Source organism: Belonocnema kinseyi, chromosome 6, assembly GCF_010883055.1.
Source record: "Belonocnema kinseyi isolate 2016_QV_RU_SX_M_011 chromosome 6, B_treatae_v1, whole genome shotgun sequence".
Lineage (NCBI taxonomy): Eukaryota > Metazoa > Arthropoda > Insecta > Hymenoptera > Cynipidae > Belonocnema > Belonocnema kinseyi.
The window spans coordinates 71,883,075-71,907,012 of NC_046662.1; the positions used below are offsets into that span (position 1 = coordinate 71,883,075).

General features: G+C 23.5%; 2 protein-coding genes across 2 annotated transcripts in view; both read right to left on the reverse strand.

Moving 5' to 3' along the window:
• Positions 1–1,247: 1,247 nt before the first annotated feature.
• LOC117174477 (uncharacterized protein C18orf63-like) lies at positions 1,248–16,547 on the reverse strand. The gene is made up of 8 exons (XM_033363629.1): positions 16,126–16,547; positions 15,815–15,950; positions 13,118–13,292; positions 11,269–11,437; positions 11,087–11,183; positions 8,862–9,125; positions 8,322–8,789; positions 1,248–1,446 (listed from the first exon to the last, which is right to left on the reverse strand). The coding sequence occupies exons 1-8, from the start codon at positions 16,263–16,265 to the stop codon at positions 1,423–1,425; spliced, it is 1,473 nt and encodes a 490-aa protein (XP_033219520.1). The 5' UTR covers positions 16,266–16,547; the 3' UTR covers positions 1,248–1,422.
• A 1,005-nt stretch (positions 16,548–17,552) lies between these two features.
• Positions 17,553–23,938, reverse strand: part of LOC117175008 (uncharacterized protein C18orf63-like) — an 11,969-nt gene continuing 5,583 nt past the window's right edge. The window contains exons 7-8 of the mRNA XM_033364502.1: positions 21,935–22,399; positions 17,553–17,689 (exon numbers count right to left, since the gene is read on the reverse strand). Of these exons, the coding sequence (XP_033220393.1) occupies positions 17,669–17,689; positions 21,935–22,399 (486 nt within the window). The 3' untranslated portion in view covers positions 17,553–17,668. The remainder of the gene's footprint in view (positions 17,690–21,934; positions 22,400–23,938) is intronic.

Genomic DNA, 23,938 nt, shown 5'->3' on the forward strand with positions numbered 1-23,938 from the left:
TTCAAATTAATAACATTGATTTATATTTCTTAAACAAAAAATGTGAACTGTTCAATTTTTAAACTTTTTAATTAAAAATATTTTTAACATTGTTTTTGTAGTTCCAAAAATTTAGAAAAAATATAAACGTTCCTTATTTATTTAATTTTCACCTCGAAAACTTAATTCGTGTTGACGTATGTTTTTGCGAAGAAAATGTCGGTAAATTATAGACATAGGATAAATATTACATGGTCTTAAACTAAAATTTTTGAATGTTTAATTATTTAAATTGAAAAATTAACGATTTCAATATTTTGTATTGATACTGAAGCTTTTTTAAATTGAAATCTCATTATTTTTAGTTTCAGTATAAAATTTGTTTATCCTTGAATATTTGATTAATAATTGCTAATTTTTAAAATTAAAACATTACAAATTGTACGAATTAAAAAATGGAATACTTTGACTGGAAAATACCTGAGTATAACTTGAAATTGAATAAAAACATTTAAGTGAGAATCTATTAATTTAAATATTAATTAATTTTATTTAGAAACCATTCCATTTTTTATGTTAGAATCTGTGCATTGTTTAATTTAGAATAGATTCAGAATCGCCTTGTAAAATAATATTTATTGTTCAATTTTAAAGATCAGTAATTAATTTATATTTACAGTTGATCAGCTTAAATCCGTTTTTTTCTTCAAATTTTTAACTTTCACACGCTTTTAATTTTTAGTTAAGTCTTTAAAAAAGAAGTTTTAAATTCTTTAAATTGAAAATGTACGTCTAAAAATGAAGACCTGAAACGGAACATTTTTTAAAGTAAAAAGTTGAAGAATTGTGCTTCATAAACTTAATGATTTTATTATTGATATGTTAACAATTTAATTTACCATTTAAAAAAAGTTAAAATCTAACTTACTTTAAATGGGATTATATCATGGGACATGAAATTTTTGTAAATTATCCATTTGATAATAAAATGAATTTTTATTTTATTTTTTAAATAACTTTGAAGACACAATTGATTAATTTACTCACAGTTCTAAATTGTAAAATAATTTTCCCGGAAAAGAAAATATTAAAATTAAAATTAATCTTTATAATAAGTTATGTAAGATTTATAATATTGTGGATATTACCTCAATTTTAAATAGAGCAAAAGGGACTAGCACTGATTTCTTAAATCATGCGCACTTTCTGGCGAATATATTAATAAAATCATCTTTAATAGCTCCCAACACAAATAAACGCCGGTAGTGTAAGAATTACAAAAATACCTTTATTTGTCTTAGACTCCATAATTTGTAACAAAAATTAGAAATAACAATGTTTAAAATAAATAAATTAAGCTCATAAACTTAACATAACTGATGCACCAAATTATGTATGCCACAGTATTCTTCACATTAGTTCTCTGATTTTTTCTAAGTCAAATTATAATCTTGGAACATCTATATTCTGTAAAATAAGAAATATAGATAATTACTTGTCTTTCTAAAAAAATGTAATAAAAAAATAATGCTTCATTTAATATATCAGGGTGCCTACTCAAATCCTGGAAAAAATTCCCTGACAATTTTAGGTTTTCCAGATATAATTTTTTTATAATTTTAAAAATTCAAATATTTTGCAATTTTTTAAATAATGCGCTCGAAATATATATACAGTTTAGCGAGTTTATTATAATTTTTTTTCAGTTTCTAGGAAATCAATTATTATGTTTAATTTAGAAAGCTTTGAGAAATTATATTACAAGATATTCTTAAATATATTAGCACCATAAATTAATTAAATATTTTGTGGCCAAAGTCCGGGAATTTAAATAATAATTTAAACAAACTTTATTATTTTTTTATTTTACCTTCTTATACTTAATATTCAGTGCACAGATAGGTAAAATAAATGTAGATACTATATAAAATTCAATTTAAAACACTTCAAATTCCTAACTTTTCAAGTAAAAATATTCCATTTTCAACAAGATAGATGAATTTTTAACCAAATAGTAGAATTTTGAACCAAAAAGATTAATTTTTATACCCTGAAAGACGATTTTCCAACAAAATAAATGAATTCATAACCAAATAGTTGAATTTTGAACTAAAACAGATCACTTGACAACCAAAAATATAATTGTTAAATTTTCAGTAAAAAAAAATTAAATTTCTACCAAAGAAATAGCAAACCTAATGGATAAATTTCAGATCATAAATATGAATTTCTGACGAAATTGTTTAACTTTCAACCAAGTATTTTTATTTTCAAACAAAAAGATACATTTTCAACTAAGATGATGAATATTTAGTTGAAATACTTAAATTAAAAAAAAAGGAATTTTCAAACAAGACTATTCATTTTCCACTAAAAAATACGGATTTACAACAAAATACATGAATTTTCAACGAAATGGTAGAATTTTCAATTAAAAAAAGACAAATTTTCAACCAAATAGATGAGCTAAATTTTTAACCAAAAATGAAATCGTTAAATTTCCCGGTTAGAAAATTAAATTTCAACCAAATTGATGAAATTTTAAATAAAATGCTGAATCTTTAACTAAAATATTGGCATTTTAAACAAAAAAGATTATTCCTTTTTAAGAAACGAATTTTCAACGAAATACACGAACAAGTTTTATCAAGAAAGTTTAACTTTCAACCAAGTTGTTTTATTTTCAGCCAAAAAGACAAATTTTCAAGTAAAATTATAAATATTTTACTGAATTACTTGAATTTTCAACCAAATAAACGAATCTTCAAACAAAAAGATAAATATTCAAACAAAAAAATAATTTTTCTAATCAATAAGAGGTTTAATGGTTTGATTTTTAAGTAAAAAGATGAATTTTCAACTGAAAACTGAATATTTAAATATTCAGTTAAAAAATTAATTTGTAGACAAACTGACGAATTTTCAAACAAGAAGATTAATTTGTACTAAAAAAGACGAATTTTCAAATAAAAATGCAATAGTTAAAGTTTTAGTTGAAGAATTTAAATTGTTACATTTTCAGTAAAAATAAAATAATTTTAAAAAAAACAACTTATGTTTAAAAAATAGTTACATTTTTAAACAAAGTCATGAATTTTCAAATGGAATAATTGAATTTTATAACAAAAATTTGTATCTTTCACTAAAATGAATTTTTAAATATGATAATAGAACTTTCAACGAAAGGATTACTTTGTAACAAAAAAATTAACTTCTACTAAAAAAGATAATTTTGCAGCCAAAAATTGAATGATTAAATTTTCAGTAAAAAAATTCATTTCAGCTAACTAAAAAACGAACTTTCAACAAAATAACTCATTTTTTAACAAATGAGGTGAATTTTCAATTAAAATCGTGAATCTTTGAAAAAAATTAATTTTCAACAAATCAGATTAATTTTCAACCATGTAATTGAATTTTTATTCCAAAATATTAATTCTTAACGAAAAATGTAGCAGTTGATATTTTTTTAACTAAGCAAGAGTTTTCATTGAAGAGGGAGAAAGAATTGTAAACAAACTTTTAAATTTGTGAGCAAAAAAAATTAATTTTCAACCAACAAGATTAATTTTCTACAAAAAAATAAGAATTATAAACAAAATATATGACTTTTTAACCAGATATTTGAGTTTTCAACTAAAAACAGATTAGTTCAATTTTCAGTTAAAAAAAAATGTTGAAAAAAAACATTTAATAAAGCTACTTTTAGAAATGAAGAATCATCCTTATTTAATTTTATATTGCAATAAAAAAAAATTAAGCACGTTCTCGAAAAAATTCCTTGACTTCAAACAAAAATTCCCTGACATTTCCAAGTTTTTTAGGTAGAAGAAACCTCCCTGTAGTAGATAATGCATTTCCCGATCAAGTCTCTTTAATTTTCTAGGTCAACTAAAAGTAACATTCAATATTAATAAATGAATTTTCAAATAAAATTAGGAATCTTCATCTGGAACAGTTGAATTTCAAACTAAAATTATGAATATTTAACTTGAATACTTGAATTTCCAAACAAAAAGATGAATTTTTAAACAGTAACCTTAATTTACAAATAAAGTTATTAATTTTCTACCCAAAAATACCAGTTTTCAAAAACATAAATAAATTTTTAACGAAATATTTGAATTGTAACTTAAAGAAGACAAGTATTCAACCAAATAGCTGAAAAATGCAGTAGTTACATTTTTCATTTTTAAAAGTAATTATTAACCTAACTGATGACTTTTCAACTAAACTGATAAATCTCCAATTGGAATAGTTCAATTTTAAACCCCGAAAAAATTAATGTTTACTAAAAAAAATGAAATTTCAACCAAGACTGAAATAATTAATTTTAAAGTTAAAACAAACAATGATCAATGAGATACATTTTTAACTAAAATTATGGAATATCTAACTCGAATAGTAGTTAAGTTTTCAGTTAACACGAAAAAAGTTTCAGTTTAACCAAAAAACAAACAAATTTTCTACAAAATGGTTAAATTTTCGGCAAAAAATTCCTCTTCACTCAAAGAAAAGACAAGTTTTTCAATCAAATAGCTCATTTTTCAACAAAAGAAATGGTATTTTAATTAAAATAATAAATCTTCAACCAAAAAATTAATTTTTAACAAAAGAGTTTAAGTTTCAACCAAGTCATTTTATTTTCAACCTAAAAGATGACTTTTCAACTAAAATGATAATTATGGAACTGTAATACATTCTCTAATTCTTAATCGAAAAGAAAAATTTTTAAACAAGGAGATTAATTTTCAAATAAAAAGGCCATTGTCAACAAAAAATCTATTTTTTAATAAAAGACGTGAACTTTCAACGAAATAGTTGAATTTTCAATGTACAACCACCAATTTTCAGCCAAATTGTTGAATTTGGAACTCGAAAAGATCAGTTTTCAACACCAAAAAGATGAATTCTTAATAATGAAGATTAATTTTCTACAAAAAAAAGAACAATTTTCCACAAACTACAAAAAATTGTAAACAAACAGTTTAATTTTTAAATAAAAAATATCAATTTACAACTAAAAAGTTGAATTTTAATTAAAAAAAAAAGATAAATTTTTAACTAAAAATAGAATAGTTGAATTTTCTGTTGAGAATATAATTCTCAATAAAAACATATATAAAAAGTATAGTTTTTTAGAAGTACTTTCTTTTTTTTTGTTATTTGGAAGAAGGAACTTTTGAATTGTGATGCATTTTGATTTGGAGCAGGGATTTTTTAAACACCTTTCTTCTAAATCCGAATTATAATTCTTTTAAATAATTCTCATTCAATGTCAAAAATCCCCTCTTCCAAGTGAAATTATATTCACTCACGGAAACTCTCCCTGTCCATAAATAAAAACGATAATTATTTTCCAAAATTTCCTATTCAAGACAGGATAAATGACGAGTAAGCGAATAATACATGAGAAATCCATTTTTTTATATTAAAAAAATGATTGTTTCTGTATCTTTAGAATATCATCAGTTGGATTATAAAACTTAAGTCAATGAAAAAATATCAGAGCAAAAATTTCAAGAGTTTTTTTTATAATGGAAAAAAGTAAGAATTCTTTGTCTTAATGGGAATAGTTAAACTGCGATACGCCACCTTGTGACAAAAATCCGAACTAGTAAGAATAGGTACGATTTTAAAGATCCATTTTAATTTCCGCATAAAAGTGTGTTAACGATTTTTTTGCTGAGTTAAAGTATTGATTGAATAATAAAAATGAGTATTGTTTGGAAACAAAGGGGTTTAGATAGAATTTAAATCTAATAAGGTGAAAAAACATATTTTTTTACAGAAATATTTTTCTTAAAAAAAAAAACAATCTTTGTTTCATTTATTGGGATTTTCAAAAAATTATAAACTTAAATGGACGTATTTTGGAGCAAAGATGAACTCAAAGTAAATTTTCATCAATTTATACATGGAGTATTTACTATTTAAGAACTGATCTAAAAGTTAGGATAGAATTCTTATTTAAATACCAATCGGAGGGTGGCCGCTGGACCGGGAAGTCGAAAATCTTGTGAGACCGGAAAATGACAGTCAATTTATTTTTTTCCCGGGAATTTGATAAATTTATAGACAAAAGTCTGTCTAACTGTGATTGCCATCGTTTTAAAAATAATTAGTTAAATTGTGATCTTTGTCAATTATATATGTAATTCATTTTAGAATGCGTCTTTCCAAAATCTTCCACTTTAACACATTTTTAATTTTAGATTTGAATTTTTAAGTGTACATTTTATTTTAAAGAATTTTAAAATGAAGTTTTAAAAACTTAAGCCACTAAAAATTAGAAGCGTTTGAAATCGAAGATTTTAGATAAAAAATATTTTTAGTTGATCAACTGTCAATATAAATTAATAGTGATTTTTAAAATTGAACTGCTTTTTAAGATTTACAAAGTGAATAATAATTAATTTTACAAGACGATTCTAAATCAGTTTCGCAATTTTAGAATTTCTAGTTTCTAACGTTAAAAATGATGTAAACTATTTCAATTGGAAAGTCTTATTTGTTAAACAAATGTAAACGTCCGATTGAAACTTTATAAACTATTTTTAATTTTAAAATAACTTCAAAATAATATATTCACAATTAAAAGCTTTGATTAAATTTCACGTTATATTGTAGTCTGAAACATTACATTTTTAACCATTGGATTTCAAATTTTTTATCTAAGAAAAATAAGAATTAATTAATATTTAGAAATATCTTACTGCTTATTTAAAATCAGTAATTATAGTTAAATATTAAAAACTAAATTTTGAACCTTAAATTTTAATTGTTCTATTTAAAAAAATTTAATAAGTATGTAAAATTGTTGAACACATATTATTCTTTAAAAAAATTCAAGGAAGTTAAAGAAATATTTAAAAGATTGAAAAAATGCAAATTTAACTTAAAATTTGAAATGATTTAAACAAAGTGCCTACGTGTACCGATAAAATCCGGCTATTAGTAACAAAATTTCAGTGCAAATAGCTCACGGCATCATTTAAAACAAAATATAGATTTTGCTGATTTTAAACAAAAAATTTTTAATCTATTTAAGAATTTTAAAACGCTTCGGGCAAATGAAAAACTTTTTTTTAGGAAAATTAAAAATGATTTTGCACCTTTAAAAAGATAATTTTAAGTGAATATTTAAAAAAAAATTAGAAAGATTTAAGAAATTATCGAGAATCAATTTGAAAGCTTTTAAGGAAATTCATTTAATTTGACAGAATTAAAAAAATTCGATTATTTTTAAAGGATTTTTAGAAGTTTTGAATTAATTTTAAAAATAGTAACAAATTTGAAGAAAAAAATGTAAACATGTTTCAGATTTTCAAATAAAATTTGAAAGCATTTTAAGGCTTTTTAAACATTTGAAATATAAATAATTTAGCTTTTAATTCAAGAAGTGTTCAGTTTATAAAAAATTTAATTTTACACGAGTTTTATATTTTAAAAAAATATTATAAAAACACTTTTATGCAAAAATTAATGTACATCTTTAAAATGGTACCTACTCTTTTTAGTTCCAGTGCTCGGCACCAGATGGCGAAATGGTAGACCACCATTCCCAATAAAGTATAGAAAAAAATGAAGAAAATCAGACTCAAGTAATGTTACATTCTTTAAAGTTTAAATCATACGATAAGCTCGATTCCTAAAAAAAAAAACCTTTAATTTCTCGAGTATTCACAGTGAAATAGTTAAATTTTCTAGGTTAATTCAAGTGCATTAAATAATAGTTTTACTTGATAAAATAAGTTAATTAATATTATGTATCTTATCTTATATTCTTAATTTTTTATTGTAATGTGAAATCTTTAGATGTATGAGAACAACTACTAATTTCAACAAAGATAAGTACTCTTGAACAATAATAAATTATAATTTGAATAGTTTAAACTGAGATAATCTAAAAAATCTAATATCCAAAAACCGCAAATAAGTAAATAAATCCGTAATCTAATAACGGCACTTTTATTCTCCGCGATTCTAGATAAAGTATAAATCACTTTTCTAAATAAACAAAAAAAAAATAATAATAAAAAACTTGAATTTTGCTGCGATCAGAAGTAAATTCCTGGCTTTTTACCAGTCAATAAAATTCCTGATCAAGTCGCCATCCTGATAATCATGAATTAAGAGCTGAAATAAAAAAAAGCAATAATTTCAATTTACGAACACGTATAGTGTTTTAAGTATTGATTAAATTAAATGAATTATTTAACATATATAAGTATTTTTTGAGATTATCTGCTGTGGGGAGGTTTCCCCCGTATAAAAGTTATCTGAAAATTCCAGATTTTTCAGGTAGGGTAGACACCCTGTGCATATATATTGTATAATACCTTATTTTTCATATTCGCTCTTCTGAAAGGTGAAAGAGAGACTTTGGTACATTCAATCGACCGTATGATTGCCTTCTTAGGACCCGAAAATTTCATTCTTTTTTTCAAAGGCGAGTCTCTCGATTTTTCAAAATCTTTCACACTTGTTTGACTTTCAGTTTCTTGAGAAATTCCTGGAGAATCACAGGAATTTAGAAGCCAGTTGCTCACAGATTCGCTTCTCAAACTGATTTCAGAATCTTGCAACTTGGAAGAATTGTTCAGTTTATTTTTAAACGAAGATGCCAAATTGTCAGCTGAGCTTTTGGTTTTGGAATTAAAGTTGATTTTAAACGAAAATATTCCCGTTGCTTTTGGATCATAGGTAAACACGTTGGAGCTTTTCAGACTGCAGCTTTCAAAAAAATTTGAATTTCCAGATATCGATGACTTTGAAGGAGTGTCATTAATTCCCCTCGAAGCATGTACCTAAAAAATAGATAACGAATTTTTTATTATTGTAAAATTAAATTTAAATGAAAAAGAATTTTTGTAGATTACCTCGTTTGGCTTGAGAAAATTCTCGATAGGTTTAACGTTTTGATAAACAAAGGAAAGCTCTTTGCCACAAATTTGGGGAACTTTCACTTTCAGGTCTTCCAAAAATTGATGTGTGATATCCGCCTGATTACAACACTCAATAATTTTTGGCAATTTAGCTTGCAAGCAAGTCTCCGGATAAACGAAGGTGCGTTCTTCAAATCCTTCAAATGAGAGCTCGTAGAAATTGATGCCTTCTTTCTTTTTTGGTAACACGATTCCATACTACAAAGATTGGACAATTTTGATTTTTTTATACCAGGACAAAAAGTCAGTAAGATAAAAATATTCTTATAACATATACAGGGTGGTGGAAAAACTTTATTTTCAAAATTTCCTGACCTTTTCCTATTTTTTTATTTTCCCTGGCCATAAATATTTAAAGAATACATTTCTAATGTGACCAAAAGTGTCTAATTTCTAACCCAAAAGCGAATAAAAGTGACTAATGTGCGTTAATAAATTTATTTCAACAAAGTTCAAGCTGAATATAAAATAATTCAAATGAAGTGGAAAAAATTAAATTGATTTCCGTAAAATTCGAGTGAATTTTGAGGAATTTAAGATAAATGAGAAGAATTCGATGAAAGTTTTTTAAAAATCAAGGAGAGTATACAAATTTTCAGAATGAATGAAACAATTCTAAAAAAAAATCCATTGAATAGAATGAATTTAGAAAAAATCAAGTGAAAAGATTCTTCTGAAATCAAAATGAATTAAACAAAACTGAAAACAATCCGTTGAATTGAGGAGAATTGAGTGAATTCAGAAGAATTTAAGTAAATTACAAAAAATTCAAGAAAAATTAATGAAGATTAATCATGAATTCGCAATGAATTCTCTTTAAACATTTTAAAGTTCTTGAAAATTCTTTTTCGACGTTTTAAAAATAGCTTAAAATGCTAAATATCCTTTGGAATATCTTCAAAATATTAAAATCTATTAAAAATGTTTCAGAATCTTTTAAAGTAACCTGAAGTACACATCGCAAATCTTTTGAAATATTTCAGAATCCCTTAAAACTTTTTAAAGTTCTTGCAAATTCGTGGAGTCTTGAAAATACTCTAAAATCTCAAAAATTCTTTCAAATATCTGCCAATTATGGAAACCCATTAAAAAAATTTTGAAATCTTTTAAAATATTTCAAGTCCTTTGCAATCTTTTCAAATACCTTAAAATTCTTTAAAACTCTTAAAAATTCTTCGGAAGTTTTGAAAAACCCCTGTATTCCTTAAAATCCTTTGGAATACCTTAGAATTAATAATATTTATTAAAAATTCCTTGGAATCTTTGAAAATACCATAAAATTCTAAAAGCCTATGAAATATCTTTAAATTCCTTGAAACTTTTTAAAGCTATTGAAAATTCCTTGGAAATTTAAAAAATCACCCTATAATCCTACAATCCTTTGGAATATCTTCGAAATATAAAAATCTATTAAAAATATTTTTGTATAATTTAAAGTAACAAAAATTACAAGTTTCAAATCGTTTGAAACATTTCGAAATAATTTAAAACTTTTTAAAGCTCTTGAAAATTCCTTAAAAGTCTTGAAAACTCTAAAATCTCAAAAATCCTTTGAAATATGTTCAAATCATTAAAACACATAAAAAATTCTTTGGAATTTAAAAAATATTTCAAAATACTTCCCTAACATTCTAAAAGCCAACGAAATATCTTTAAATCCCTTTAAACTTTTTAAAGCTCTTAAAAATTCACTGGAAATTTTGAAAATACCCTAAAAACTTAACAATCCTTTGAAATACCTTTGAATAAATGAAATCTATCAAAAATTCTTTGGAATCTTTGAAAATACCCTAAAATTCGAAAAGCCTATGAAATATTGTTAATCCATTAGAACGTTTTAAAGCTCTTGAAAGTTCCTTGGAAGTTTTGGAAATACTTTTAAAATCCTTTAAAATACCTTTGAATTGTTGAAATTTATTAAAAATTCTTTGGAATATTTTAAAATACCTTAAAATATTTTGAAATCCCTAAAAACTTTTCAAAGTTCTTTAAAATTCCTTGAAGTTTTAAAAAAATACCATGAAATCCTTTGAAGTTTCTTCAATTTAGTTAAAATAATATAATTAAAAATTTCGTGAAATCTTTTAAAATACGATAAAATATTTCAAAAGAATTCAGGGAAATTCAGAAATAAATATAGACCTGCAGTTAATAATTACCATATTCTTCCAGTGATCTCGAATCACATGATATTGTTTAAATTTGCAAGTATTGGGAATTTCTTTTGTAACTTTTAGTAATTTGCACTTTTTCAAGCTGAAAAATAATATGAATAGGAATTAATTAAGCAGATAATAAACTCAACATTTAATATTGGTAAAAAAAAGTATAATATTTATACCTAGGCAAGATATAAGCTATGATATGAGCCTTTTGATGTCGAAAAGTAATCGGCATTTTAGGATTATTTTGGAATGTCACTAAAGTCGATCCAGTCACTCCAATTACTTCCAAACTTAAGGAAGTAAGTTTCAGTTTCACTGGATTGAATTGCAGGAATAGTCCTTCTTCTAAGTATATTTTTTAACGAAAACGGATAACTTTTTAACAAAATTTTTGAATTTACAACAAAATACTGCATTTTTAAACCAAGAACATTAATTTTCTATCGAAAAGATGATTGTTTAACAAAATACATAGATACATTTTCAACTGAAAAAGATACATTTGCACCCAAATAGTTGAATTTTCTAACGAAAAAGATAAATGTTTGACTTCAAATAGAATAGTTAAATTCTCAGGTTAAAAATTAATATTTAACCCAAAAAACAATATTGAGGACTTTTCCAAAAAATGGATTAATTTTGAACTAAAAGAGATGAATTCTCAAAACGAAAAATGTAATAGTTGATATTTCAGCCCAAACAAATTTTAATTTAAAATATAAAAAAAAACAACAGTCGAGTTCAACCAAGAAGACGAATTTCGAAAGAAATCTTCTAACTTTTCAAACAAAAAGGATATTTATCTAGAAAATTGTTTTTTTTTTCTCAACAAGATTTTAATTGTTAAGAAAATACTTGTATTTTCTAACTAGTTGAATTTTTAACCAAAAAAGACTAATTTTCAGAAAAACTGTTGAACTGTTAACCAAAAAGAGACTTTTACATAACATTGTTGAATTTTCTAAAAAATAGATTATATTTTAACCAAAGAATTGAATTTTCAAACAAAAACATACCATTTTAACCGAGAAGATTAGTTTTCTAACAAAAAAAACGAATTTAAAATCAATGCATAAATTGTTAACCAATCGATTGAATTTTCAACTAAAAGGTAACTTTTCATCCAAAGAGTTGAGTTTTTAACTAAATAATATAAATTAAATTTAAACTTAAATTTGTATTTAAAAAAATTTACAAAAATATAGAATATTCAAATAAATAGTCCGATTTTTAATTAAGGAGGTGAATTTTCAACTCAAATAAATTCGACTGGAATAGTTCAATCTACATTTAAAAAATAAAATTTCAACCAAAAAATGACGAATTTCTAACAAAATAATAAAATTTTCAAACAAAAAGAGGAATTTTTAACTAAAATAACACAAATTTAACAAGTAATTCAGATATTGGTCAGGTAGTTCAATTTTTAACCAAGAAAATAAATAAATAGATTAATTTTCAGCCAAATTGCATGTACATTAAAATGTATTAAAAAAATTTTTCATCCCAATAAATCAAAGTTGAGGTGGTAACTAAAAATATGTTAATTTTCAACCAAAAATGAAATACATTTTCTAGAAAAAAAAAAGAATTCTTATACAAAAAAATAGAATATTCAACAAAATAGTCAAATTTATAATCAAGAAATGAATTTTCAATCCAAAAACAAACAAACGATTTGCAATAATATAGTTAAATTTTCAAGCATATAAATAAATTATTTGGCCAGATAGTTAAATTTTAAATCCAAAAACACGAATTTTGAACAGAACAATTGAATTTTCAAGCAGAAAAACGACTTTTTAACAAAATTGTTCGATTTCCTACAACTTAGACGTATTTTCAACAAAAAACTTAAATTTCAACTTAAAAAAATATATGGATTACAAGTTAATTACTTTGATTACTCAGATTACTTCCAATAAAGAAATTTATTTATAAATTTAAATTAGAAAAATTTATAAATATAAATTATAAATATATACTTTTATTAGAAAAATTAAAGTTGCACAAAATTTAATTTACCTTTGATGTCTAAATCAAATTTGATTGCGTCCAGTTCGTCTGTAAGCTCAGAATAATGCTGCCCTTTGCATAAATATTCGCCGACTCTGTTCCAGACTGGCAACAATTTATAAATAATAGAATACTTTGCACAATTCTTGTAAATTTCAAATGTGACTTCCTGAGGATCAGAATACTGAAAAAAAGTTTCAAGAATAGAATTGACAGTTTAAATAAAAAGAGTTATAATATAAAAATAAATCAAAATAATAATGAATATAAATTTATTCTGCTCTTGAATTTTAATCATTTAAAACTCAAGTTACAAAGCTTACAAAACTTAAAAATGCTTCAAAATGTTATTTTAAAATATTGAAACATTTACGTTCTTTTTATATTTCTTCAAATTTAAAATTATTTAGAAAATTTTTGTAGAACTTCAAAACGTCTTTTAAAATTATTCGAATTCTTTCTACAATTTTGTTTAAATCCTAATAGATTAAAAAAAATTCTTAAAATCTTCCAATCTTTATAAATCTTTTTAAATATTCTCTTAAAATTAATTTTTTAAAGTAAAATATAATTTTCAATTTTTCTAGCATACTTTTTCTATTCTTTTGAAGCCTTTTAGAATTCTTAAAAACCTACATTTTTTATTCGAAATCTGCTAAAATCTACATTTGGTTTTAAATTAGACCGTTGACTATTTGCACCGAAATTTTTATAAGAATAGTCGCATTTTGACGGTACACGCGGTAGACACTTCCTTTAAATTATTCCAAACCATTTCTCATTTAAAATTAATTTTCAATGTTTTCAAAATTTCTAAATATCTCTTCAACTTAATAAAATTTTTTCTCAGAATAATAGCTATTCAGTTTTTATTTATACATAAAAATTCAACAATTTGAAATACAAATTAAAATTTTTTAAATAGAACAATTAAAATTGTAACGTTTAAAGTTCCATTTTTTTGTTTAATTTTTAATATTTAATTTATAATTATACTGATTTTAAATCATCAGTCACGATATTTCTAAATATAAAGTAATTGTTCTTTTTCTTGACAAAAAATTTCCAATTGAATGGTTTAAAAATGGAATATTTTAGACTGAAATAATATTTGAAAATTAATAAAAGCATTCAGTTATGAATATATTATTTTATATTATTAAAAAATTAAAAAATAGTTAAAATTTTTTTTAAATAATAAGACTTTCCAACTGACAGTTTAATTTTTAATGTTAAAATCTGAAAATTCTGAAATTGTGAATTGATTCCGCATTATACATTCTAAAATGAATATCATAATTTAAAAAATAAAAATTTAAATAATTATTTAAAAAACGGCTGAAATCAAAGTTGAACAGATTTTTTGTTCTAAAAATTTCTAACAAACTTCATGCTGCGGACAGAATATATTAGCTGCAAACAGAAGCAACTTCACACTGAGAAACACTTGTCAATTATTACGAGTGATTTTCAAGTATTATTAATTCTATTAAAAAAAATGGTTAGCTTAATATTTAAAAATTTGTTTAACAATGAATATTTCCATTTTTCAAATTTGTAATGTTATTTATTAAATATATTTATTATTTAAACTAAACACTTCTTAATTACAAGTTAACATTTCTAATTTTAAATAAATTTTAAATAAATTGGTATTTAGAACTTCTAAACATCTTTTAAAACGACTCGAATTTTTCATAAACATTTTTTAAAAATAAATTAAAAAAATATTCTTAAAATCTTCCATTCATTTTTGTTAAATTTGTAAATCTTTATAAATCTGTTTAAATATTCTTTTAAAATTAAATTTTCAAAATAAAAACCATTTTCAATTTACCTAGGAAATTGTTTTTATTCTTCTGAAGCTCCTCAAAATTGTTAATAAGTTTCTAAATTTTTTGTTCGAAAGCTGCCAAAATCTATATTTAGTTTTAAATCAGGCGATGCACTATTTGCACCGAAATTTTGATACGAATATCCGGATTTTGTCGATACACGTAGACACTTCCTTTAAATTATTTAAAACAATTTCAAATTTTAAATTAATTTTAAAAGTTTTAAAAACTAAATATCTCTTCAACTTACTCGAGTTTTTAAAAAGAATAATAGCGATTCAATTTTTATTTATACTTCAAAATTCAAAACTTCGACTTATAAATAAGTTTTTTTAAAATAGAAAAATTAAAATGGTAACGTTCAAATTTCAGTTTTTTTGTTTAGTTTTAAATATTTAATTTATAATCATCCTGATTTTAAGTCAACAGTCAGATACTTTAATTATGAATATATTATTTTTAAGTTATTCAAAATTTTTAAATAGTTTATAAAGTTTCAATCGGGCGTTTACATTTTTAAAGTAATAATACTTTCCAATTGACAGTTTAATTTTTAAAGTTAAAATCTGCAAATTCTAAAATTGTGAACTGATTCCGAATCGTCTTATAAAATTAATTATTATTTAGTTTTTAAATCACACTTGTCGATTATTATAAGTAATTGTCAATTATTATTATTAAATTCTTTCAAAAATTTGGTTGACTTAACGTTTAACGATTTGTTTAATAATGAATTTTTCAATTGTTTAAATTTGTAATGTTATTTATTTAATGTCTTTTTGTATAATAAATTTATTATTTCATAATTACTACTATTACGGTGAATGGTTCATTTGTTTTTAAGATATATGTTTGAGGTTATGCAACTTACGTGAATAGCTTTCCACTTGAAAAATTCTTGGAGTTGATTAGTTTCAGCATATTTCCTCGAAAGAACCACATAAAAACAATGCTCACTTTTAGGAACTGGAGAAGCTAATGTTCTCGAAAAAATTCTAATAATGGTTCTAAAATCACATAAATATATGCGGATTTTTAATCACTCAATCGAAGATTTGGTGTATTTTAAAACATTATAGGGAAATATTTCGAATAATTTTTCTTGAACACTGAAGTAGTGGTAATTTAAATTATTTATTATTGAAAGAGGATTTTTAAATTACTGAAAAAAAGCTAAAATACCTGCAGTAAATGATTTGACAGTGATGAATTTCCTTGGTGAATTCATGTGTCATAATATGTGAATTTGAAACTGTACAGCAGAAATAACACAGATCTTTTAAATTTGGCACCCAAGAAAATAGCGTTGTACCGGGTTCCATGTTCAATTATTAAATCACTTCATCGGCTAAGCTTTATGTGGATTTAATCCAAAAAAATTGGTTTTCAAAACAAAACGTTGAAAAAATTTAAAGAGCATTAAAAGGAAAGGTTCATGAAAACCAACAGAAAACTGTTTCAAGTAGATTCGCTTTCAATTGGAATTTAAATACAAAAATTGTATGAAAGATACATTTCTTTGGTATTTCAGCCTTTTTAATTATGTTAGTTAATGAAAATACTGAAATTAGTTCAAAATTAAGGGAAAAGGTTAAAATTTAAAGGTTTATTCACTATTGGCAAACATGACTTCCTCAAACAAGGTAATCGCGCCAAATTTGAAATACCTATTACGGACAATAAACATAATTTTAGTTTGTTTTTATAAAAATTTAATTTAATATGAAAATAATATTTCAAGGTTCACTTGAACTATATTCAGGGTGGCTATTTTTAATATGGGAAAAACTCCCGCCATATCCCGGTTTACACCGATTTTTAGGGTAATTCAACTTTAAAAATTCGAACTCTTAGAGCTAAAATGTTTTTATTTGAACTAATAAAAACTGAAATTCTAATTTAAAAAATTAAATTGAAACTCCTTGGAATTTTAAACATTTCTAAATCAAATAGTTTAAAGCTTTCTTTCTCTAAAATATGAATACACGCTATAATTTTCAATGATACAGATTGAAGAATGAATCAATAAATTTGTAAGTGTTCAAAATTATATCACTTTAAGCTATTTTAAGTCAGAAACATTAAAAATTGAACGATTAAAATTTGATTTAAATGCAAATTTTTGATAATAGAAGCCAAATTATTTTTGTTTTGAATCGTTTTGAATTAATAATTGTTCAATTATTATTTATAGATTGAAAATCAACACCTTCGCTTACAAATTAAAAATGGAACAATAAAAATTGTAATATTCAAAGTTTAAATTAAACTCTGCATTTTTAAAGATTCAAGGCTATTTCAAACAATTCAGTTTCAAATTGTTTAGTTTTTAATATTAATTAATCATTTAAAATCAATATTAAAATATTTCAAAATCATTTTTCATCAAGAAATTATAGTTTTAAATGCTTTTAGTTTTTAATTGTTTAGCAAGGAGATCAACAAAGTTGAGATTTTTTTAAATCACGTAAATTCTCTGTCTGAAAGTCAATTGGATAACTATTAATTTGCCAAAAATTATTCAAAACAAATAATAGAAAGCAGTGAAAAAATATTGTTACAAAAATATCTTTATTTGGTTTAGACTGCTTAGTTATTAACAAAAATAGAAATAATATTTAAAATATAAAAATTAAACCTCATAAATTTAAAACAACCGAGGCATCAAATTATGTTTGGTACATCATTTTTTACATTACTTATCTCATTCTTTCTTGATCAAATTCTACTTTGGAGGCTGCATATTCTGTAAAATAACAAATTTACAAAATTACTAGACTTTCAAATGAATCTTTAAAAAAAACAATGATTCATCTAACTTGAATTACGTAAAAGAAAACCCAATCTGACCAAAAACAATATTAAAAAAGGCAAGAAATTTTATTAGTCAGGAAATAGTAAGGGATTTAGAAAAAAAATCTTGCAAATGTCCGGGAATATCTATAACTTTAAATAAGTGTCAAGTAGAATAAATTTGAAATATTTCCATTTTGATTTAAAATTGTTTTCTTCCATTTATAAAATATTTAAGGTTAAAAATGTTACAAGTTTAAGATTCTAGTTTTTGAATATTGATGGCCCGGGAAAGGTAAAAATTGGTCAGCGAAAAATGAGAGAATTTTCAAAATAAAGTTTTGTGGTAACCCTGATATAATATTCTTGTCAGTAATTTATTTGCCTTGTATTTATATTTATATTTCTTTTTTTTGCAGCTGCTTCCTCCTGCAGATTAACTTTTTAGTTACAAATGTTATTGTTTGTTAGAAAATTCAACAATTTTGTTAAAAAGTCTTCTTTTTTTAAATTCAACTGTTTTGTTGAAAATTCGTCTTTTTGGGTTGAAAATTTAACTATTTTCATAGAGAATTTAGATTTTGATTAAAATTCATGGTTTGGTGTTGAAAGGTCAACTAAAATAGTTTATAGATGACTAGGAATGCTAAATCTGTAACAAAAGAATTGATTTTACAAACTATGACTTTTAATTTAAAAAAATGAATTTTTAACAAAAAAAGATAATTTTTAACCAAAAGAGAGAAATTCTCAAACAAATAGTTGCATTTTTAAATCACCGAAGATAAATTTTTATCAGAAAAGAGAAGAATTGTTAATAAAAAAGTTCATCTTCTGCCATGGAAGCTAAATTTATAACTAAAGAGTTCAATTTTTATAAAAAAGTTTAGTTTTTTATGCTAAAAAGTCAAATGCTTTAGAAAAAGCTTTAGTTTTAATTTCGAAATGTTTAATATAAAAAGAGGTAATTTTCAATAAAAAATTGTGAATTATCAACCACCAAAAAATTAATTTTCAACTGAACAGTTGAAGTTAGAACCAAATATTTTCAGTATCAATCTAATGGTTGAAATTTCTAATAAAAAAGATTAAACTAAAAGCAAAAACAGTTGCATTTTCAACCAAACAGTTGAATTTTCGAGACAAACAGAAGAATTTTTTTAGAAGACAGTTGAATGTTCGAAAAAATCTAGTTTTCTGGTAAGGGATCGTCCATATATTACGTAAGACATTTTTCTTTTGTTTATATCGCTGTGTCCTTTTCAACTTGATAAAAATATTATTTTCGTCTTTATTCAAACAACAGAAAAACGTCTTACGTAATATATGGACAATCCCTAAGCAATTTGAAGTTAAAGTCTGGGGCCTTCTATTACTTTGAATAAATGTCAAGCAGAATAAATTTTAAATTGTTTTGTTCTGTTTATAAAAGATTTTAGGTTTGCAAACAAGACTAGGTTTGTAAAAGATTCTAGGTTAAAAATGTTACAAGTTTAAGATTCTCGTCTTTAAACATTAATGGTCAGGGAAAAGGAAAAATTGATTAGCGAAAAATCCGAGAATTTAAAAAATGAAATTTTTCTGGTAACCTTGATATAATATCCTTGTTAGTAATTTATTAGCCTTGTATTTATATTTATATTTCTTTTTTTTTTGTAGCTGCTTTCTCCTGAAGATTATCATTCTAGTTATAAATTTTATGATTTGCTTGAAAATTTAACCATTTTGTTAGTCATCCTTTTTGGTTGGAAATTCAACTGCTTTGTTGAAAATTCGTCTTTTTGTGTTGAAAATTCCATTATTTTTGTTGAAAGTTTGTCTGTTTGGTTTTAAAATTAATTCTTTTTAAAAATAAATTTTTATCCTTTTTTGGTTGAAATATCAACTACTACAGTTTTTTTGTTCAGAATTCATCTTTCTAGGTTAAAAATTCAATTATTTGGTTAAAAACTGGATTTTTTAAAAATCCAAGTATTTTGTTAAAAAGTCATATTATATGGTACAGGGTGGAAATTTTAATTGACGAAATAAACTCCCGGTCATTTCCCGGGGTTTTCCCGGTTCGAAAAAAACATTTTTCTAGGCCAATGAAATTTAAAAAATGGAACACTAAAGCTAAACAAATTTCCACTTGAGATAATAAAAACTGAGCTGCAAATGAAAGCACTCAAAGTGGGACTGTTAAATTCTGAACTTTTAAAATTTAAATTTAAAAGTTTTTAATTACAAAAATTTTATATTTAAATACAAAAATTTTTTTTTGTATTCTAATGCTCAATAATTTACGCGTATAAAATTGAAGGTACTAACATTTTTCAATATAAAAAAATATAAATCCACATTATCATTTTCAATGCTCTAAATTAAAAAATCAATCAATGAATTTAAAAATTTTCAAAAGTATATACTTTCAAGGAATTTTAATAACATCAAATAGAAACATCAAATATTGAAAAATTGAAAAAATGTTAACTGAATACTTCTTAAATTAGAAATTCAATTATTTTCTTTTTAAATAGTTTCGATATCCTTGGAAAGCTTCAAAATCTTGGGAAATCTAGAAGTTGTTTTAAATTTAAAATTATTTTTGAAATTTTTTCAGAACTTCTAAATATCTTTAAAAATTAATTGAATTTTTTCTAAAATTTTTTAGAAAATCCTGCAAATTTTAGAAAATTTCTTTACAATTTGGATGTATAAATAATAATTGAACATTTCTTATATGTAGGCGAAATTTGAGTAATTTTAAGAGATATGTAGATTTTCGTAGATTTTAAACAACAAAAAATAGAATCTTTTCAAGAATTGAGAAAGGCTTCAAAAGAATAAAAACATTTTCTTAAGATTCCCAGGAAAATTACAAATAATTTTTCATTTCAAAATATTATTTCAAGAGAATATTTAAAAAGTTTTTCAAAGATTTAAGCAAAATTTTCAAAAAAGATTCTAGAAGATTTTAAGAAAACTTTCTAAAATTTGCATGATAATTTTTTATCTTTTTAAAACTCCTAAATATCTTTTAAAATTACTCAAATTTTTTCTACAAATTTTCATTTGTAAATTGTACATTAAAATTTTTAAAATTCACTTGCAAATTAAGCATTTTTCGAAAATTTAACGATTCCAGGTTTTCTATGTCAAACAATTCAGTTCAAGATTCTGTACTTTTAAATATTTGGTTTCAAATTAATTGTCTTAAATAAAAATTCAAACATTGCTAAATATTCAGTAATTAATCTTTTTTTTAATTAAAAATTTCAAATGTAATGGGTTAAAAATTGAATATTTTAGACTGAAACAATATTTTAAATTTAATAAAATCCTTTAATTGAGAATATATTGTTACGAAGTTATTTTTAAGTTGAAAATAGTTGATAAACTTTCAGTCACACGTGGACATTTGTTTAATGACTAAGACTATTAAATTGAAACGGTTTAAGTTTTAACGTTAAAATCCGAAAATTCTTAAATTCTGAACTGGTTTAAAATCGTTCTGTCAAATCGTTTTTGTTCACTTGTTATTACTTGAAGCACAGATAAATTAAAAAAAAAATTATTTATTTATTAAATAAAAATGTTTTTTATCCAAAATTTTGAACATCAAAGGCTTTTATTTTTTATTTGTTCAAGTCTTTAAGAAAGCATTTCAAAATTCCTTAAATTAAAAATGTAAGCTTAGAAATAACGATTTTAAATGGAAAAATTTTCAAGTAAAAAAATGTTGAATTGAGCATTGTAAGCTAAACAATAGCATAATTTAAAGACGTGAAAATTCAAGTAATTATTTAAAAGTCATTTCCCCGTTTCCCGGTCCAGCGGCCACTCTGATAATAGAAAAGTATTTTTTGGTTTAAAATCAATAAATTTGAAAATTTTAAATTTGTATGAGAAATATTGTTTTATTCCGATTGTAAGAGATTCTATGTTAAAAATATTGCAAGATTAAAATGCTGATATTTGAATGTTAGTGGACTGGGAAAGTTAAAAATTGGTCAAGCTTAAATCAGGGCAAAATGGGAGTAGAAATCCGTTATGTAATTTAAGTACGGCCTCTAATACGTGTATTGTATAACATAATATAATAATGAAAGAATAAATATAAAAAAATAAAATAAAGCAAAATAATATAATATAAAATTAAATTTTTAAAAATAATAAATAAAATAATGTAAGATAATATAATATGTTTATTGTATACCTTACAGTTGATAATTGTTTTTTTGAAAGGTGAAAGAGAGACTTTAGCATATTCAATCGATCGTATGATTGCCTTGTTAGAATCAAAAAATTTCATTCTTTTTATTAAAGGCGAGTCTCTCGGTCTTTCGAATTCTTTACAGCCTGTCGAACTTTCAGTTCCTTGAGAACTTGCTGGAGAAGCGCAGGAATTTAGAAGCCAGTTGCTCACAAATTCTGTTCTCGAACTGATTAAAGAATCTTGTAGCTTGGAATGATTGTCGAGTTTGCTTTGAAACGAGGATACCGAATTGTTATCAAAGGTTTGGGAATTGATGTTCATTTTGAACGAAAAGCTTCCTGGTGCTTTTGAATCATAGCTAATCACATTCAAGCTATTCCAGCTCTTCAAGCTGTCACAATAACTGGAATTTCTAGGCATCAATGACTTGGTAGGAGTGTCATTAGTTCCTCTCGCAGCTTGCACCTAAAAAAAGATAAGGGATTATTTTTCCGGGTGTCTAGTGGTCACAATTGCTAGAATAAATTTTAAAATTAATTTTATAAACAAGCTAAATAAATATTAAACACTAAAGTCTCGTATTTATATTTCGATGTTTTACAATAGGAAATAGAAATCCAGAAAATTCTAAATTAAAATAATTAAAATTTTTATATTGCAGACCCCAAAGCCTTAAAATCTTGTTTATAAAATTATTCTAGGTACCATATTGAATTCAATCTAAAATGCTTTAGATTACAGAAATAAAAGCATAAATATTGCAACTGCAACAAAATATATGAATTTTGATCAAATAGTTGAATTTTCAACCAAAAAGATCAATTTTCCACCGAGCACATTAATTTTCTATCCGAAAATACGAATTTTAAACCAAATAGTTGAATGTATGGCTAAAAAAATTAATTTTTGAATAAAAAAAAAGGAATAGTTAAGTTATCTGTTAGCAAAATTAATTTGTAATGAACAAAAATCTAATTTTCAACCAAAAAAGATCAATTTTTCACCCAAAAATTAATTTTCTATGGAACAAAAAAAGAAATTTTTACCAAATATTTGAAGTTGCTGCAAGAAAAAAAGTTGAATTCTGAATAAAGATGATTATTCAACTTTTACTTTTAACATTTTTAACCCACAAAGACTAATTTTCTAAACAAATAACTAACTTTTTATCGAAAGATTTGAGTTTTTATGCTAAAAAGTACAAAACTTCGAAAAAACTTTGATCTTTTTTTACTGAAAAGATCAATTTACAACAAAAAAAAGTAATTTTCAAACAAAAAGATGAATCATCAACCAAACACCTGAAATTTTAATTAAAACAATTAATTTCCAATGAAACAGTTGCATTTAGAACCAAATAGTTGCAGTTTCAGTAAAATAATCGAAACATCGAAGAAAAAAGATTAAACTGAAACCAAAAGCAGTTGCATTTATAACCAAAGAGTTACATTTTCAAGTTAAGAAGAAGAATCTTTCAGAAAAAATTTAATTTACAACAAAAAAGTTAATTTTTTGAAAAAATATGACTTTTCTGATAAAAAAAAAACCAAACTGTCTTCTTAGGGTTCCATTAATTCAGTTTGTATTTGAAAAAAAAAACAAGAGAAAGGGGAAGTTTCTAAATAATAGGAAAAAGAGAAAAAGTGCAATTACAAAATATTGAAAAGCAGTTTTTATATCATAGATTATTATAAAATTTAATACAAATTGATTTAATTAAATTATTTTCCTTTAAAAAGTGAAAGTAACTTTTTCCTAAAAAAGTGAGGATAAAGTTATATTGTTCTTAAAATTTAAATAAAATATAATATAATAAATATTTTGTTATGTCCTCGGGGTTATTTTAATAATACATTTCTATAAATTTACACTAATTTGTCGCTATCCAATACGTTAAAAGTTGAATACAAAATATTGACATCATTTAAATTCTTTTTCTGTTGAAATCAATAATTTTGTCAAATATATTCAATAAGTAATCCGAGGTCTATATCAGATTTATTA

Excerpts from the sequence above, each read along its gene's own strand:
- LOC117174477 (XM_033363629.1), bottom strand. The coding sequence starts at position 16,265 with ATGGAACCCGGTACAACGCTATTTTCTTGGGTGCCAAATTTAAAAGAT. Across the intron at positions 11,184-11,268 it reads ATAGCTTATATCTTGCCTAG|CTTGAAAAAGTGCAAATTAC; the intron begins GTATAAATATTA and ends ATTATTTTTCAG. Across the intron at positions 1,447-8,321 it reads GAGCGAATATGAAAAATAAG|AATATAGATGTTCCAAGATT; the intron begins GTATTATACAAT and ends CTTATTTTACAG.